Source organism: Pristis pectinata, chromosome 9 (assembly GCF_009764475.1).
Source record: "Pristis pectinata isolate sPriPec2 chromosome 9, sPriPec2.1.pri, whole genome shotgun sequence".
Lineage (NCBI taxonomy): Eukaryota > Metazoa > Chordata > Chondrichthyes > Rhinopristiformes > Pristidae > Pristis > Pristis pectinata.
The window spans coordinates 10,200,385-10,219,613 of NC_067413.1; the positions used below are offsets into that span (position 1 = coordinate 10,200,385).

Genomic DNA, 19,229 nt, shown 5'->3' on the forward strand with positions numbered 1-19,229 from the left:
CAGTCCTAGGAGCTAACCACAATAAGGAAGGCTCATTCATGAATACAGCCCCATTAGGAGCACAGACAAACCTGGGAAAATTGTACCTCAGGATCCACAGGCATCTCACACACTTTGTGGAGCATACTAGGGCGGCACAGTGGTGCAGCCAGTAGAGCCACTGCCTCAGTGACAAAGACCCAAGTTCAATCGTGACCTCAGGTGCTGTCTGTGTGGAGTTTGTACGTTCTCCCTATGACTGTGTGGGTTTCCTCCAGGTACTCTGGTTTCCTCCCACATCCCAAAGACATGCGATTTGGTCGATTAATTGGCCATTATAAATTGCCTTTAGTGTGTGGGTGAGTGGTAGAATCTGGGGGAGTTGATGAGAAAAATTAAATTTGGTAAATTGGTGTATTATTGTCACGTGTACGGAGGTACAGTGAACAACTTTGTTTTGCATGCCATCCATACAAATCATTTCATCACTTCAGTGCATCGAGGTAGTACAAGGGAAAAGCAACGACAGAATGCAGAATAAAGTGTTACAGTTATGGAGAAAGTGCAGTGCAGGCAGACAATAAGATGCAAGGCTGTAACAGGGTAGATTGTGAGGTGAAGAGTCCATCTTATCGCACTAGAGTACTGTTAAGTAGTCTTATAACAGCAGGATAGAAGCTGTCCTTGAGCCTGGTGGTACGTGCTTTCAGGTTTTTGTAGCTTCTGCCCAATGGGAGGGGAGAGAAGAGAGAATGTCCAGGGTGGGTGGGGTCTTGATTATGCTGGCTGTTTTACCGAGGCAGCGAGAAGTGTAGACAGAGTTTGTGGAAGGGAGGCTGGTTTCCATGATGTGCTGAGCTGTGTCCACAACTCTCTGCAGATGTGCAGCATGTGGGAAGAATAAAAAATGGGATTAGTGTAGGATTAGTGTGGTTGATAGTCGGCATGGACTTGGTGGGCTGAAGGGCCTGTCTCTATGCTGTATGTCTCTCTGACTCTACTTTAAGGCAACACATGTCTGTCAAACAGCTAACTGCAGTTGAACTTTCAAGTGATAGAGCTGTCTGCAATCATGTTCCAGATGTTTAATCTCCACCCTGACTTCCCCTCAGCTATGCAATGGTAAACTTTTCTGTTCAGTGACACTATTGAATTACCATGCAGGACCCTTGCCTTTACTGGAGGTTTAGGGTACAAAAGCAAGAAAGTTATGAGGTGTCAGGTATACTGAAGAGACCTCAGGTAATATTCAGAATCAAATTTATTATCACTGACTTAGATGACGTGAAATTTGTTGTTTTGCGGCAGTGCAAAAGGCATAAAGTTACAAAAATAAATAAATAGTGAAAAAAAGGAATAATGAGGTAGTATTCACGGGTTCATAAACATTATTAACCAAATATAATTAATTCCCTTAGGTCTGTAGATCCATAAACTGATTTTTCAATATGGAAAACATTGATTCATTATTGTCACCTATACTGAAGTACAGTGAAAAACTGTTTTGCATGTCATCCATAGAGATCATTTCATCTCATCAGTAAATCAAGGCAGTGCAGGGGAAAAACAATAAGAGTGCAAACATGACTTGAACCTAAGTTTAAAACATTTATCTCACCCACTTAAACCAAATCAGATACTTGACTGAGAGGGCGAAGGGAGTAGCTGTGAGACCAGAATGGCCATTTCTCATCTGGGATCATTCATATTATTTTCAAAAAATGACAGCAACTAAGTTATGCAAATTTCCCAGTGGCCAGCCCAACAATAGGCAGCAGCAATGAACCCACCAAATGCAACCCCTCTCCGGTCTCAGCTCCTTCCTCTTTGGAGCTGTTGAGTAGAGTCATAAGAACATGAGAAATAAGAGCAGGAGGAGGCCATCTAGCCTGCTCCGCCATTCAATAAGATCATGGGTGATCTGGCTGTGGACTCAGATCCACCTACCTGCCTTTTCCCTGTAACCCTTAATTCATACAATGCAAAAATCTGTCTAACTGTGTCTTAAATATATTTAATGAGGTAGCCTCTACTGCTTCCCTGGGCAGAGAATTCCACAGGTTCACTCCTCTCTGGGAAAAGCAGTTTCTTCTCATCTCCGTCCTACATCTACTCCCCCAAATCTTGAGGCTATGTCTCCTAGTTTTACTCTCACCTACCAGTGGAAACAACGTTCCTGCCTCTATCTTATCTATTCCTTTCATAATTTTATACATTTCTATAAGATCCCTTCTCATTCTTCTGAATTCCAGCAAGTATAGTCCCTGGTGACTCAATCTCTCCTTATAGGCTAACCACCTCATTTCCGGAATCAACCTGGTGAACCTCCTCTGCACCACCTCCAAAGCCAGTATATCTTTTCTCAAGTAAGGAGACCAGAACTGCACGCAGTACTCCAGGTGCGGCCTCACCAGTACCCTGTACAGTTGCAGCATAACCTCCCTGTTCTTAAATTCAATCCCTCTGGCAATGGAGGCCAACATTCCATTTGCCTTCTTGATAACCTGTTGTACCTGCAAACCAACCTTTTGATTCATGCACAAGCCCTCCCAAGTCCCTCTGCACAGCAGCATGCTGCATTCTTCTATTTATCCTTCCAAAGTGGATGACCTCACATTTACCAACATTGTACTCCATCTGACAGACCCTTGCCCACTCACTTAACCTATCTATATCTCTCTGCATCCTCTACACAATTTGCTTTGCCACTTAAGTTAGTGTCATCAGCAAACTTATAAAGGCTACACTCGGTCCCCTCTTCCAAATCGTTAACGTATATCGTGAACAGTTGCGGGCCCCGCACCAACACCTGCGGCACCCCGCTCACCGCTGATTGCCAACCAGAGAAACACCCATTTATTCCAATTGTTTGCCTTCTATTGGTTAACCAATCCTCTATCCATGCTAATACATTACCCCCAACTCCGTGCATCCTTATCTTATGAATAAGTCTTTTATGCAGCACCTTATCAAACGCCTTCTGGAAATTCAAGTATACAACTTCCACCTGTTCCCCTCTATCCACTGCGCTCATTATATCCTCAAAGAACCAATATGTTTGTCAAACAGGACCTGCCCTTCCTGTATCCATGCTGTGTCTGCCTGATGGAATCACTTCTATCCAGGTGTCTCACTTTTTCTTCCTTAATGATAGCTTCAAGCATTTTCCCGACTACAGACATTAAGCTAACTGACCTATAGTTACCTGCCTTTTGCCTACATCCTTTATTAAACAGTGGCATGACATTCGCTGTCTTCCAATCTGCTGGAACCTGCCCAGAGTGCAGGGAATTTTGGTAAATTATCACAAATGCCTCTACTATAACTTCCGCCATTTCTTTCAGTACCTGGGATGCACCCCATCAGGACCAGGGGACTTGTCTACCTTTAGGCCCACTAGTTTGCTCATCACTACCTCTTTAGTGACAGTGATTGTATCGCAATCCGCACCTCCCATCGCATCCATAACTTCTCTCTTTGGCATGTTAGATGTGTCCTCCACTGTGAAGACTGACACAAAATAGTCATTCAAGGCCTCAGCCGTTTCCGCATTACCCAATATTAATTCCCCCTTCTCATATTCCAAGGGACCTATGTTCACTTTAGCCACCCTTTTCCGCTTTATATAATTATAAAAACTGTTTCTATCTGTTCTTATATTTAGTTCTAGTTTACTTTCATAATCTATCTTCTCTTTCCTTATTGCTTGCTTAATGGTTCTTTGTTGCTTTTTAAAGTTTTTCCAATCTTCCAGTTTCCCACTACTCGGCGACTTTGTATCCATGAGCTTTTAGCTCGATGCTTTCTTTTATTTCCTTACTTATCCAAGGCTGGCTCTTCCTTACTGTCCTTGCTTTTAAGTGGAATATACTTTTGTTGAACACCGTGAAAAATGTCTGTGGAAGCCTTCCAGTGTTCCTCAACTGTCCCACCACGTAGCCTGTGTTTCCAGTCTACACTAGCCAACTCCTCCCTCATCCCATTGCAGTCTTCCTTGTTTAGGCATAATACACTGGTTTTAGATTGAACTATTACACCCTCCATTTGTATGAGAAATTCAATCATACTGTGATCACTCTTTCCAAGAGGATCCCTATCTACAAGGTCGTTAATTTTACCCGTTTCATTGCACAGGACCAGATCTAAGACAGCATTTTCCCTTGAAGGTTCACTAACATGCTGTTCAGGAAAGCTATCACGGATGCATTCTGTGAAGTCCTCCTCAACCAACTTGATTCGCCCAATCTACGTGGAAGTTAAAGTCCCCCATGACAACTGCTGTTCCATTCTCACATACAGTACATTTGATATTTCTCGGTTTATTGCCTGTGCCACTGGAATGTTGTTATTCGGTGGCCTGTAGACAACTCCCACCAGAGATTTTATTCCTTTTACTATTCCTAATCTCTACCCAGATGGACTCAACATTCTGTTCCTTAGATCTTATATTGTCTCCCACTACCACCCTGATCTCATTCTTAATTAAGAGCGTTACCCCACCTCCCTGCCTATCCTTCCATATTACCAGATAGCCTTGGATATTTAATTCCCACTCATTTCCACCCTGCAACCATGTTTCTGTAATGGCCACTAAATCATATCCCTTTGTACTGATTTGTGCCACAAGTTCACTGACCTTGTTACGAGCATTCAGATAAAGTTCCCTTATGGTCATTGTCCTTTTAGAATCTAGTAACCTTTGTGTCCTTTGTGTTTGACTTCTCTGTACTCCACTCTTACTTTTCTCGTTTCTAACTTTTGCTCTGGCCTCTGCTTTGCTTCCCTCCATCTTTCTGCATGGATTCCCACCTCTTTGCCATGGAAACAGGCCCTTTAATCCAACTCATCCATGCCGACCAAGGTGCCCATCTAAACTCATCCCATTTTCCCGCGTTTGGCTCATATCCCTTGAAACTTTTCCTAACCATGTACTTATCCAAGGAGATGGATAGAAGCTGGTGAGGCATCTCTGGGACACACTTGCCAACAGCAGACAATCTAAAAACCAATGACCCACGCTGAGGCATTTTGGATTGTCTGTATATCAGTATCCGACTGATGATCCCACCAGTGTCTCCCCAGCCCTCTGCTCTGTCATTTTCCCACTCCCAGGAAAATGCCAGGAGTGTTGAATACTATCTCTCGGTTACTGTGACCTGATTTCTCAGGAAATAATCAACCCATGGGAGTAGGAGTCAGGAAAATTGGCTCCAATATAAAGATGAACTTCTTTGCAATTATACCCAGTGCTTGAATTAATCATTTCTTTACATTGCCCTTGGGATGTGGGCAACACTAGCAAGGCAGTGATTATCGTTGAAGATTGTTGACTCCTTGACGTCCACAGGTCAACCAAACAGCCAGCAGACTGCAAGATTAACCCACTCAATCACTGCCTATGGAGACAGTGAACCTCATTCAAGCTGCCCGGAGGATGGAACCCATTGTCATGAATGATCAACACTGGGCAAAGCCAACCTGCAGCACTTAAATGGGAGCTGTTGCTGCAACTGATGCCAGATTTCCCTGATGGCATCTTTACTGAAGCATGTATATCTGATACACTGAGACTCAGCACGAGGACTTCACATAGAACACTACAACACAGTACAGGCCCTTCGGTCCACAAATTTGCACTGACATTTTATCCTGCTCTAAGATCTATCTAACCCTTCCCTCCCACATAGCCCCCTATTTTTCTACCATTCATGTGTCTATCTAAGAGTCTCTTAAATGTCCCCAATGTATTTGCCCCCATAACCTCTGCTGGCAGTGCGTTCCATGCACCCACCACTCTGTAAAAAAAAAACGTACCCCTGACATCCCCCTTATACCTTCCTCCAATCACCTTAAAATTATGTCCCCTCGTTTTAGCCATTGTCGCCCTGGGAAAAAGTCTCTGACTGTCCACTCGATCTATGCCTCTTATCATCTTGAACACCTCTATCAAGTCACCTCTCATCCTCCTCCTCTCGAAAGGGAAAAGCCCTAGCTCACTCAACCTATCCTCATAAGACATGCTCTCCAATCCAGGCAGCATCCTGGTAAATCTCCTCTGCACTCTCTCTAAAGCTTCCACATCCTTCCTATAATAAGGCGACCAGAACTGAACACAATACTCCAAGTGTGGTCTGACCAGAGTTCTATAGAGCTGCAACATCACCTCTTGAACTCAATACCCTGACTAATGAAGGCCAACACACCATACACCTTCTTAACAACCCTATCGACCTGTGTGGCAACCTTGAGGGATCTATGGACATGGACCCCAAGATCCCTCTGTTCCTTGATGCCTTAAGCACCTTTGAATGTAATGTCCACCTATTGGAAGCTGCCTTCTCCTCCATCTGCAAGCAGCCTTCCCTGCTTTGCACACCCGCTGCTTGTTCCAAGGAGAATTCCTCGTTGCTCACCCACATCTGGGTTTTACAGATGCCCTGAAGGCAACACAATGAACAGCACCTGTCACATCACTCCCTCTGGATTTTAACAACTTCAGAGAAGCCCTGAGAGCATCGATCAGTTGTGGAGTGGTGGCAACAGCTGACTGAAATTAATTTGGCTGCAAAGCAGATGATCTCATTAAGCATTGCTCACAATGGCAAGGGGTGGGCATAATCCTTCATGATGCTGAATGGCTGTCTTATGTTTAGAGGATGGTGTTAGTCAGTTTGTTGTGCTCCAAAACACCAGAAGGGGCTTCAGATCAGCACTGCATGATGACTGAGGTCATGATCTTCGTACTATCCATCTTTGTGGCAGGTGTTAGCAGTGTGAGAGTGGATGACCTCACCAATATGGCTGAAAGTGGATGCCCTCATCAATATGGCATCCAGCCAGACTAAACGGGTAGCACCAACATGCACACTAAGCACAAAGGAGATCCTGATTTTGTGACCCAAGAGGTAACAGTGAGAAAATGAAGTCACATTCTGATAGATATATATTCCATTCCCATATTCATCCACCAAGATCAGAGGTCTGTCCAGTGCCAGGAACAATGCAAAAGCTTGTAAGCTGGCCTTGGAAAGATCTCTAACTCTGCATGGACTGTCCCTAAGCAGTGGGCAGACTAAAGGATGGTGCATACTACAATCAGAGATGCAATAGCCTGACCTACTCTTACTTACAGAATCGTACCCTACATTCCACATGCCAGACTCCTCCACCACAATACCTTTATAGGTCCTGTCCTACCTACAGAAGGAGGCGCAGTGGTATACAGGCAAGAGGGAGCAGCCAATGGGCATCAACGGGAAAACACTCCAATGACTGGAGTCATACCTCGCACAAAGGGAGATCATTGTGGTTATTGGAGGTCAACCATCCCAGACCCAGAACATCACTGCAGGAGTTCCTCAGGGCAGTGTTCTGGATCCAACCATCTTCAGCTGCTTCATCAATGACCCTCTTATCATTGTAAGGTCAGAAATGGGGACAGTCATTGAGGATTACACAAGATTCAATTCCATTCACAACTTCTCAGCAAAGGAAGCAGTCCATGACTGCATGCACCAAGACATGGTGAGTGGCAAGTACCATCTCCAACATGGCAGAGTCTAACCACCTATCCTTGGTATTCAACAGCATGAGTATCACCAAAATCCCCTCCATCAATATCCTGGGAATCACCATTAACAAGAAACCCCATTGATTAGCCCCAAGGGCTACTAGAGCAACTCAGAGACTGAGTATCCTGTGGTGACAAACTCACCTCCTGACATCCTAAAGTCCTTCTGCCATCTGCAAGTCACAAGTGTGGAGACTAATGGAATATCCATTCACCTGGATGCATACAGCTCTAATATCGCTCAATAAAAGCAAAGTAGACCCCTGATTGGCAACCCATCCACTACCCTAAACCTGGTGCACAGTAGCTGTGTACCGTCTACAAAATGCACTGTAGTTACTTACCTTATAGCTCATACACTCCAACCAAGCAGTTTCCTCCACCCTTATAACCTTCTGAGATCTTCCACTCCTGATGACCCTGACCAATTTTTACAGATGCACCACAGAAAGCATCCTATCCGGATGCATCGTGGCTTGGTATGGCAACTGCTTTTTCTGAGACCCCACAAAATTGCAGAAAGTTGTGAACGCAGCCCAGTCCATCACAGAAACCAGCCTCCCCTCCATGGACTCTGTCTATACTCCCCACTGCCTCAGGACAGCAGTCAACATAATCAAGGACCCCTCCCACCCCAGCCATTCTCTCTTCTCCCCCCTCCTATTGGGCAGAAGATACGAAAGCTTGAGAGCATGTACCACCAGGCTCAAGGACAGCTTCTATCCTGCTGTTATAAGACAATTGAGTGGACCTCTTATACGATAAAGATGATTTTTGATCTCCCAATCTACCTCGTTGTGGCCCTTGCACTTTATTTGTCTACTTTGCACTCCACTTCCTCTGTTACTTTAACACTATATTCTGCAGTTTATTTTTTCCATTTTGTACGACCTCGATCTACCTATGTACAGAACGATCTGTCAGAATGACCTTGCGAACAAAAGCTTTTCACTGTATCTCAGTACGTGACAATAATAAACCAATTACTGACTCATTCTATCTCCGGAATCATCGTCTTCAGTTCATTAGCCCCTAACACCTAGAGTTTCATTCTTAATCACCTCTATTTTTCTCCCTGCATTTAAACCACATCTTCACATCTCCTAATGTAGGCTGGAGTTACACTGAGTTTGATGACATTCCTGTGAAACACCTTGGGACGTGGTACTACATTAAAGGAGGTCACAATAACGTAGCGGTTAGCGTAACACTAGCGATCGGGGTTCATTTCCCACCGCTGTCTGTAAGGAGTTTGTACATTCTTGCCGTAACTGCGTGGGTTTTCTCCGGGTGCTCCAGTTTCATCCCACATTCCAAAGATGTATGGGTTAGTAGGTTAACATGGGTGTAATTGGGCGGCGCGGGCTCGTTGGGCTGGAAGGACCTGTTACTCTGCTATATAAATAAAGTTTAAAGGTTCTCCATAAATGTAAGTAGCTCCATACTTCCTTATGACATAGGAGGCCACTTGGCCCAGCAAGTCTACGCCAGCTCACAGAGCAATCCCCTTCCCCCACTGATATCCCCTGTGACCTGTTGTCCCCAACAGCTCCCCCTAGATTCTACCACCCACCTACACTAGGAGCAACTTATGATGGCAAATTAACTCTACCATGCTTCCGGGACATGGGAGGAAACCAGGACACCTGGAAGAAATCCAGAGGGTCACGGGAAGAATGTGCAGACTGCATACAGACTTAGACTTAGGAATTGATAATAAATGAGCATCCCTGCCATTGATCATTAGACACAAGCTAACACTGAATGTGAATGTAGAATAACGTCCAATGACGATACAATCAGAACCAGGTTTGATTATCCCCGTGGTGAAAACACACAAGGATTCATCATACAGATGTGAATAATGCCTACTTGGAATGGCCAGTAGACCAAGCCATTAAAAAAAGCAAAAAGTCAAAGACAGCTGTATTTCCCTCAAAAAAAAAAGACCCACCACTTCCTGGCCATCTCCTCACACAGCACAGCCGACATTAGGGAGTCAGTGGCGTTGGAAGATGAATCAGTGCACAGACATCATAGGGAAGACCAGGGGTGACCCTGCTTCATTCCAGCAAGCAGATCCAACAGCAGTCTGTTCATTACAATTGCTGCCCGTTCACGTTTTATAGATATGGCCTGAAATAAATTACATTTTTTTTTGCAGAAACTATGGATTCTGCTAAATTAGGCCTCTGCCAGATATGTTGGCCAAATGTCAACAGTGCTGAGTGGCACTCCCTCGCATACTGACTCTCTCTCTCTCCGAGACACACACACAGTCTTTATCCCTCCCTCTCACACAAATGCAGACACACGCCTCTCTCCCCCATACACACAAACACAGACACACCATCTCTCTCTCTCTCTCACACACACACAGACACACACACACAGGAGCTTGGGCTTGAGTCTGCGACCATAAATTTAAAAAATGTTGAGCATACTAAACTTCCTGCAGAGATTGTGACAGTGAGGGGCAATCGGAGTGCAAGGGAGCAACACAGCCCCACCCTCTGGACCCTTGTGCTAAGTGCAGCCCCCGGCCCTTGCCGAATAATGACAACTGAGAGACAAGGAAAGACAACAGCAGGTTCTCAACTGGAGAAAAATCAATGCCATTATCTGCAAATATAAAACGCTCCTATAGTTTAAACTCCTTTTCTGCCAGAAAGAAGTATTGACGTTTGCCAATTACCTCAATTATTAAAAGTTAGTGTTATTTTTCTGAAATTGTGTCCACAATTCAGCTGGAATGTTTTGAAGTTCATCCTACAATTTTGGTAGGGTAATTTTTATACATGATTTGAATCCAATTTAAAATTCCAGCCAAACACAATTTTTTTTAACCTAGTTTGCAACTGCAATATCAGGTTGCTGAGTATTCCCAGGCTGCTGTGTTCCCAGAATTTTGTGTTTTTATTTCAGACTCCCAGCATGGATGATATTTTGTGGTTTGTCCTGCCAACCTACTCAATGTGCCAGTGCAATAACAGCTTCAAGATTTCTACATATGGAAAATATTATTTCTGTAAATAACTGTACAAACAAAAAAACATTAGTTTAGACCATTCAAACATAGACTAGAACAATGCCTTGAACATAAAATTCTAGACTGATCTAGATCTAGAAATCTAGATCTACTCCGCTGCAGTAGTGAAGGAATCTACGTTATCAGAGGTTCTCTCCAGAGATGCTCAACTGAAGCCCCAACTTCCACCTTAAGAGCAGCAGACTTATCTCTGGTCTCCTGGCTGTAAAGCACTTTGGAAGATCCTGATTTCATGAAAGACACAAAAGAAATTCAAGACCTTTCCTTGAGCACAAGAGTCAAAACAGTTCCAATAGAGAAATGGAAAGACTCAATGAATGACCCCTCCATGTAGAATCATAGAATTGTTCAGGCAGACGAGACTGTTCTACCCATTGACAGTTTGCCAGCTCCTAGTAGAACAATCCTGTCAGTTCTATTCCCCCACACTTGTCCATAGCCCTGCCTTTGCTTCTGAATGTACTGATTAATTCGATTTCCACCTTTTGTTTTAAAAATAGGCCATAAGTTCAAGATCAGGGCTATTAACATAAAACATAGAACAGTACAGCACTAGACAGGCCATTCGGCCCACAATGTTGTGCTGATTTTGATGCCAATTTATACTAAATGTCCTCCTCCTGTGTATCATCCGCATCCCTCCATTCCCTTCAGATTAATGTGTCCATCTAAAAGCCTCTTAAACTCCACCAAACTGCCTGCTTCCACTACTAACCCCGGTAACCCATTCCAGGCATCTACTCTGCTGCAGTAGTGAAGGAATCTACGGAAAAAAACTTGCCCCTCACGTTACCTTTAAGCTTAAACTTTCTCTGAATAAAATAGTTTTTCCCAAATCCCTCGTGACTCAAAATTTCTTATCTGTTTCCCTCCCTCTTATGAATGAGGGCTGCTCCCTATAGCTACCCTATCTAGACCCACCATGATCTTGTACATCTCTGTTAAATGTCCTCTGCACATTCTTTATTCCGAGGAGAACTGCACCAACTTCTCTGGTCTAACCTTACAGCGAAAACGTAAACCTTATTACAGAAGTAAAGAGGAATCAAAAAACAACTGAACACAGGACAAATACCCAAGGACTTTAATTAGGCAAAGGAGTATCATCCTCTGGAGTAGGTTCAGTAACAATCCTTCGCAGTGTACTTATATTGAAGAATTCAAACACTTTTGTGTTTATCATTGGCATACATTGTGTCCACACTGGAAGGGTACAGGTTGATGTACTATGAACACTTTCCAAATAATGAAATCTTAAAGCACTTTGCTCTGCTGAAAACCTGAACAGGTGGGAATTTAAATGAACAAACTGCTCACAAACCTTTCTAAAGGAATGAGGCAGACTATCCAGTCTTGTGGCTAACAGGAGGGGACATAATTTTAAGGTGATTGGAGGAAGGTATAAGGGGGATGTCAGGGGTAAGTGTTTTTTTTGCACAGAGAGTGGTGGGTGCGTGGAACGCACTGCTGGCAGAGGTTGTGGGGGTAGATACATTAGGGACATTTAAGACACTCTTAGATAGACACATGAATGATAGAAAAGTAGGGGGCTATGTGGGAGGGAAGGGTTAGATAGATCTTAGAGCAGGATAAAATGTCGGCACAACATTGTGGGCCGAAGGGCTGTAGTGGTCTATGTTCATAGTGGCTATTTGCCAATTCATACTCCTGCATCACTGATGCTCTGTACAACTAGGGGAACATCAGAAGTAACAAAGAATCTGCTGGAGGAACTCAATAGGTCAAGCAGCATCTGTGGGGTGGGGGGGGGGGGGGGGGGGGGAGAAATTGTCCACATTCCTTTCTTCCCACAGATTCTGCCCGACCTGCTGAGTTCCTCCAGCAGATTGTGTGTTGCTCCAGATTCTAGCATCTGCCGTCTCTTGCGTCTCCGGGGAACATAGGAGATGTACGTGCGGCACAGCTGCTGCAAATTGTTAATTTGATGGTGTGCATGATTAGCATCACATCCTACCACAGAGTGAAACCTGGATCTAATTGTGGAGAGTTGGGGAGAATTTTTTTAGCAGCAGAAGTGATACTAATGGCTGATTTGTGATACTAACAACTGATTTTATTGGAACATGCAAGATTCTGAGGGGAGTTGACAGAATAGTTTCCTCCCATGGGAAATCTAAAACTGGAGATCGAACTGAGGAGGAACTTCTTGCATCAGAAGGCTGTATATCTTTGGAATTCTCCACCGTGGAGAGCTGTGGAGGAGGAGTCATTGAATGTATTGAAGACTGAGATGGCCAGAGTTTTGAGCTAGATAGGAATCAAGGATCATAGGCAGGAAAAGGAAGTTGAGGCCAAGTTCAGATCAGTCACGATCTTACTGAATGGTGAAGCTGGGTCAAGGGGCTACGTGTCCTACTTGTGTTCATTCCCAAGAAATTTCTGACACCCCTCGTTCATGTATTCCCTTGAGAGGAGGAGAATCAGAAGGAAAACCTCAGGGCCAATAATAACAACAACTTACATTTTATCAGCGCCTGTAATGCAGAAAAGCACTGCAAAGTATTTCACAACAGCAATCACCAAACAGCATTTGACCCCGTGTGACATACGGAGACATTAAGGAGGTGATCAGACGTTTGGTACGAGAGATGATTTTATGGTTTAAAGGGGGAAAACATAGAAATGTTATGAGTGCAAATTCCAGAACATTGGTTGAAGCAGCTAAGGTAAGGTTGCCAATGGTGAAGTAAAGAACATACAAGATTCCAGGGTTATTGTGCTGAAAGAGGTCAGAGAGAAAGGAAATAAAAGATTACACCAGGAATTCCTCTCTGGCTCCTCAGGCTACCTGTAACCAGACCCAGAGACAATATTAACCATATGTTAACGATAGACATCCTTTCCCAGAGGTTGCCACACTTATTTTTTTGCTCTACCTTAGAGGTATAGAGCAGTGGGTACAGGAGCCTGAAGACCCACACCTCAAGGTTCAACAACGGCTCCTTCCCCACTGCCACCAGGTTCTTCAGTCGACCCAGAAAACCCTAACATGACCTCAGATTATATTTCTTTTTCTCTCTCTCAATCTAGAGAGATTATGTTCATTTTGCTGTTTATTTTTGCGCATGTGTAAGTTATGTAGAATATGTTAATTTAAGTTTATGCTTGTAATGTACTGTACTGCAAAAAGCTAACTTTCATGGCATCTATACCCTGTGTTTGTATGCCTGTAGCAATAATAATCTCGAACTTGATAAAAACATGCCCTTCAACCCACCATCCAAGTACCCCACGTCAAAGAGCTTTGGTCAATTTTGCCCAAGCTCCTCTTCATTCTTCTCTCTAATTGTAAAGAATGGACTTGAAGTTTACCTGCCTGTCTCCCTGAAATTCCTAAAAGGGTTGTGGAGTTCAGCAGGACCGTTTAACAACTGGCATCGTCAGCCTGCCTCCTGTAGTGCCATGCTGTTGCTGTAGCTCCCAAGCATCTAGACACACACAGCTGACAGGTCGTCAGCCAGCCCTTACAGACACGCAAGCGCTCTTCCAGTTACTGGAGAGTGTCTCCTGCCCTGTGGCTTGCTTCAGTGATGGCTGAGGGCAGGAGCTTGCTCCCAGATTACCGAGAGGGACTTCCAGAGACTGATGGATCACATCACCTCTGGAGGCTACGAGGACCCCCCCCCCCCCCCAGACAGGTGCGCCTGGAGGATATTGTCAGGGACGTCTCTACGAGTTCTGGCACATTGGAGAAATCTGCAACGGCAGCAAATGCCCTTGGCAGGTCCATCTGCTCCTGTGGGCTGATGGAGAAGGAGATGAACTCTCTTGTGACCTCACTGATGCCCTGCCGATCTAAACTCTGAAATGTGGCATATATCAATAGCATGTCACCCAATACTCTAACAAACTTCTACAGATGCACTGTTGAAAGTATCCTGACTGGTTGCATCATGTCCTGCTACAATTGCAATGCACAGGAGAGCAAGAGACTGCAGATAGTAGTGGACACAGCCTGATCCATCGTGGACACAGCCTGGTCTGTCACGGGCACAGCCCTCCCCACCAGTGACAGCATCTACAGGAGGCGCTGCCTCAAGAAGGCACCGTCTATCATCAAGGATCCCCACTATCAGTTCATACCCTCTTCTCGCTGCTACCATCAGGCAGGATGTACAGAAGCCTGAAGTCTCACACCACCGGGTTCAGGAGCAGCTACTTTGCTACAACCATCAGGTTCTTGAACCAACTTGCACAACCCTAACCCTACCTCAGCAATGGAACACTATGGACCACCTCTTGCACTACCATGGACTTCTCTCTGATGTTGTCTTTTTCTTTGCACTAAGCTCTTGTTTTTGCACAGTCTTTTACTGTCTAGTATAATTTGTATTCTGTGTGTTGTCTGTACCTACGTGCCTGTGATGCTGCTGCAAGTGTTTCATTGTACCCGTACCTCACAGTACTCGTGCACTCGATAATAAATTCAACTTGACTTGACAATGTTGTCTTCTGCTTCTCCTCTGGCAGTCCGTCGCGAACAAGGACGACTTGCTTCCACTCTGGTTTCGTGGATTCGCCAGTGGGTTGATGTGGGAGCTGCAGACTCTGCCACAGGCGGCTGACGGGACGGGTGGGTGGGTAGTGAGGTGGGACACTCCATCTGCCAGGTATACAGGTCTCCCATGTATGCTCCTGACGCACAGCCTTGAAGTTCTCAGTACCATCCCATACACTCCTTCTCCACTGGGAGTAGCTATGGGCCAGAGGTTCCCAGGAGACAATTGGGAGGTGGTACACTTCTTCATGGAAGCTTTGGATAGGCCTGGTAACTTCCTCCCATGAGAGAACTCAGAAGTCCTCTGAGCCATATTTTCCACTTGTCATTTCATCACTTGTGTCACTTTTACATAGAAACATAGAAAACCTACAGCTCAATTCAGGCCATTCGGCCCACAAAGCTGTGCAGAACATGTCCCTACCCTAGAAATTACTAAGCTTACCCATAGCCCTCTATTTTTCTCAGCTCCATGTACCTGTCCAACAGGCTCTTAAAAGACCCTACCGCATCTGCCTCCACCACCATTTCCGGCAGCCCGTTCCATGCACTCACCACTCTCCAAGTAAAAAAACTTACCCCTGACATCTCCTCTGTACCTACTCCCCAGCACCTTTTCTGCATGAAAATTAGCAGATCCACATCCTTTTCCTCCCCCAAAAGCGGCCACATTTAAAAAGTATTTTGTCAAGGTATGTGGAATGAGGAAGCGGCAGAGGCAAGTACATGCGCAACATTTAAAAGACATTTGGACAGGTAATGGATAGAAAAGGTTGAGAGGGATATGGACCAAACGCAGGAAAATGGGACTAGCTTAGATGGGCATCTTAGTTGGCATGGACGAGTTGGGCAGAAGGGCCTGTTTCTGTGCTGTATGACTCTAAGTACTTTGAGACTCACTGAGGTCCCAACGGTTCTATATAAATGTAACTATTTTCCTTTGAGAAACTATGATATCTGTGGTCACCTTAAGATCCACCTCCGACTACTGACAAGGGTTGTATTGCCCCTCAAGCTTCCAAGTAACGCTTGAAGGTTTCCCGGGGTCGCTTTGCAGGATAATTTTTAAATGAGTCTGCAGAATGCTGCTATAACGCTATCTGACGAGTCTTAGACTCGTTTAAAGCAATTTCAATTTTTACGATGCTTTTTCTCCTCTTCCCCTGCAAAGAATTTAAAGCATTCTTGCCGTAATTTAGAACAAAATGTAATCTTGCCTCATTAGAAATTTTGCTGCAGTCAAATGCCATTGCAGTCCCGATAGCGTTGAAGTGCCAACAATATATGATTCCCCTCTCGAGTTTGGATGCGGTACGCAGCTTTTTAAATGCTTGATTTCCTTCCTAAAACCGCAAAATTATTGGAAAGAACTTATTTCTCCGCTGCATCCACATCCAAACCTTTGTTACAATACCCAGTGTGAAGAATAATAAACTGTATTTTTGTTTTAAAAATCCTGAATAATTTGGTCCAATAACGCGGTAAATTACCCCCGCTGCGTTTCAGCTTCCATATAACCATCGATTATCTCCCCGTTGCTGTAATTGCATGACAATTTAAAACAGACTTGTTGAGTGCTAGTCTTAATATAAACCATGACCGCTGCAATAATAAATATTCTTGGCCTGTTCTGTGTACTGTTCTACGTTATGTTCAAACACAGCCGTCGCTTCCACACAACAAAATATGAAGGGAAATTAGATATATAATAAAAGACACGGTTGTCCACGCGAATAAACACGGAAATAATCTTACAGCAGCTGCAGAGACGGCATGAGTAAGAAGCTGCCTTCTGGGATTTCACTGAATCCAGACTTCACAAATGATCTGTAAACAAAATAAATGCATTAAGATGCCAGAATTGTGAATACTTCAATCAGTGGACGTTGGTATACATTTCCATTTGGCGATGAAATCTAAATATTTTGTAACTTAGGTATCTGTATTCACGATGGTCTATTTTTAGCTGCTGCGTGACAAGGATGCAACATAGGTAGGACCCTTGTATCTATTTATTCGTTCCCTGCCGTACAGTGTTAATGCACCATTATATAACCAGCATTTCAAGGCGTTTCCGCTCCCATTACAGTTAAATAACAGTCACATTGCACACCACAGATACAGTACTTACAAGGAGACCACACCAGGAGGAAAACTGTGGGGAATGGATTTTCTATTTTCACACAAAGCATTGTCCTTAGAGCAAGTGCATCCTGCAGGACATTTCACCGCCTTCTTCGCTTCTACTAAGAGCCATAGGTAGATAATCCACAAGAGCAAGGAACACCATTTTGTGTTTTTACTTGCATTTCCCATTCTTCAACGCACACTTGATGGCAATCGCGTCAAGCAATATCCCAGCTCATGAACTGGTTCGAGCTGTTACCTCTTTCTCGCCTCTGAAGCCAAACTCTCTCCTGCTTAACAGCACCGTGGAACTGCAACTGAATTGTGTTCACTGGTGCTGCAAAGGTCCTCAACGCCTGGTCTCCTTCCATTTCATCATAGCCCAAGAAATTGTTCCAGTTGGCAATACTGAACTGCAAGTCTTTTTTTAATTTGCATTTTTTAAATTGCCAATTCCTGCTTTTCCTTTATCGAATCTGAATCGTCTGTTGTTTAATTGCATTGTACGTTTTTGTATTTGCAAAATATCTGGATGGACCCTTCGCGATGAAATGGAACATGCTGGTCCTCGGGGAAATAAATAGAGGAAGTGTGTTGGATGGATACACCGCTCATCGATTGCATGTGCAGAGGTGGAGTGAACGAAATTAAATGGAGCATCGTATAAAATTGGGATTGGCAATCAAGTGCATACTCCACCATGGATGGACATTCCCATTCAATAAGAATTGATTATGTTTATCAAGCACTTTGGGGAAATAAAGCCATTATATAAAGCTGACAAATTCAAGTGTATTAATTCACCCTGAAATATTACAATATAGAGTCTTAGCGTGGTACAGCATAGAAACAGACCCTTCGGCCCACCGTGTCTATGCTGACCGTAGGTTTATCTATACTAATCCCACTTGCCTGCATTAATTCCATATCCTTCTATGCCCTGATCATTCAAGTAACTGTCCAGATACCTGTTAAATGTTGTTATCGTTCCTGCCTCCACCACCTCCCCTGGCAGCTCATTCCAGGTACCAACTACTCAGTAAAAAATATATTTCTCAGATCCCCTTTAACCCTTCTCTCTCGATACCTGCATTCTGATATAATTCGTTGAAAGCCTATTTACCTACAACATTAACTCTGTTTCTCTCTCAGGTGAGAGCTGAGCCTTTGAGTATTTCTAATGTAATTTATGGCAATGATATGCATTCCATCCTTGGGAACATTTAAATGATTTACAGTAAATTAACATCAAAGATTACAAGCTGCAGGCGTCCAGTTCTGTATCTTTAAAGCTATATATAGATTTGAACAGAGAAATTTTGTCCTAATGTTAATCTGTACTTTAGCTTGCAGATCTAAATTTAATGCATCATTTGGTAGAAGGCATGCACAAAACAGACATGTGAAATGATTTATATTCTTAGTCACATCTTATTTCTTAGGCTGGCCCTTAAGAGTCAAGGATGACCAGCTTCTACCACAGTTCAATAGGTTCTGCTAAGTGCAGTGTGGGATCCCCAGACCCAGATCTTGATGGGGTGGATAACTGGGTTGTTGTGCAATCCTTCCACTACTTGCTCTTGGCCTCCCTGTGCTCCCTATAGAGAGACTCTGTGCTTTACGTCTCCCCAGCTGCTTCTTTGCCTGAGCAGTCTTTGCCTGTTTGAGAAGCCTTAGACCAGGGATTCCCATGAATGAGTCACTGAGGACTTTTACATATTTTCAAGGAGGCTTTAAGGGCATCCTGTCCTCCTGGAATTAGCAGCTTCAAATTCCTGGCCATTAACTTCTCGGACGACCCGTCCTGGGCCCAACATATTGATGAAGGTGTGCAGAGCGCCGCTACTTTCTTAGAAGCTTAAGGAGGTTCAGCATATCACCAAATACCCTAACAAATGTCTACAGGTGCACTGTTGAAAGTATCCTGACTGATTGCATCACGGTCTGGTACGGCAATTCCAACGCACAGGAACACAAGAAGCTGC

The 19,229-nt window shown here is 44.1% G+C and overlaps 2 protein-coding genes across 2 annotated transcripts in view; one reads left to right on the forward strand and one right to left on the reverse strand.

The window, feature by feature from the left end:
- The window catches only part of LOC127574211 (leucine-rich glioma-inactivated protein 1-like), a 33,135-nt gene extending 15,265 nt beyond the window's left edge, over nt 1-17,870 (reverse strand). The window contains exons 1-2 of the mRNA XM_052023010.1: nt 17,249-17,870; nt 16,873-16,944 (exon numbers count right to left, since the gene is read on the reverse strand). Of these exons, the coding sequence (XP_051878970.1) occupies nt 16,873-16,944; nt 17,249-17,433 (257 nt within the window). The 5' untranslated portion in view covers nt 17,434-17,870. The remainder of the gene's footprint in view (nt 1-16,872; nt 16,945-17,248) is intronic.
- LOC127574209 (melanocortin receptor 5-like) overlaps nt 1-19,229 on the forward strand; it is a 286,745-nt gene that overhangs the window by 163,631 nt on the left and 103,885 nt on the right. The gene's annotated exons all lie outside the window — the stretch shown is intronic.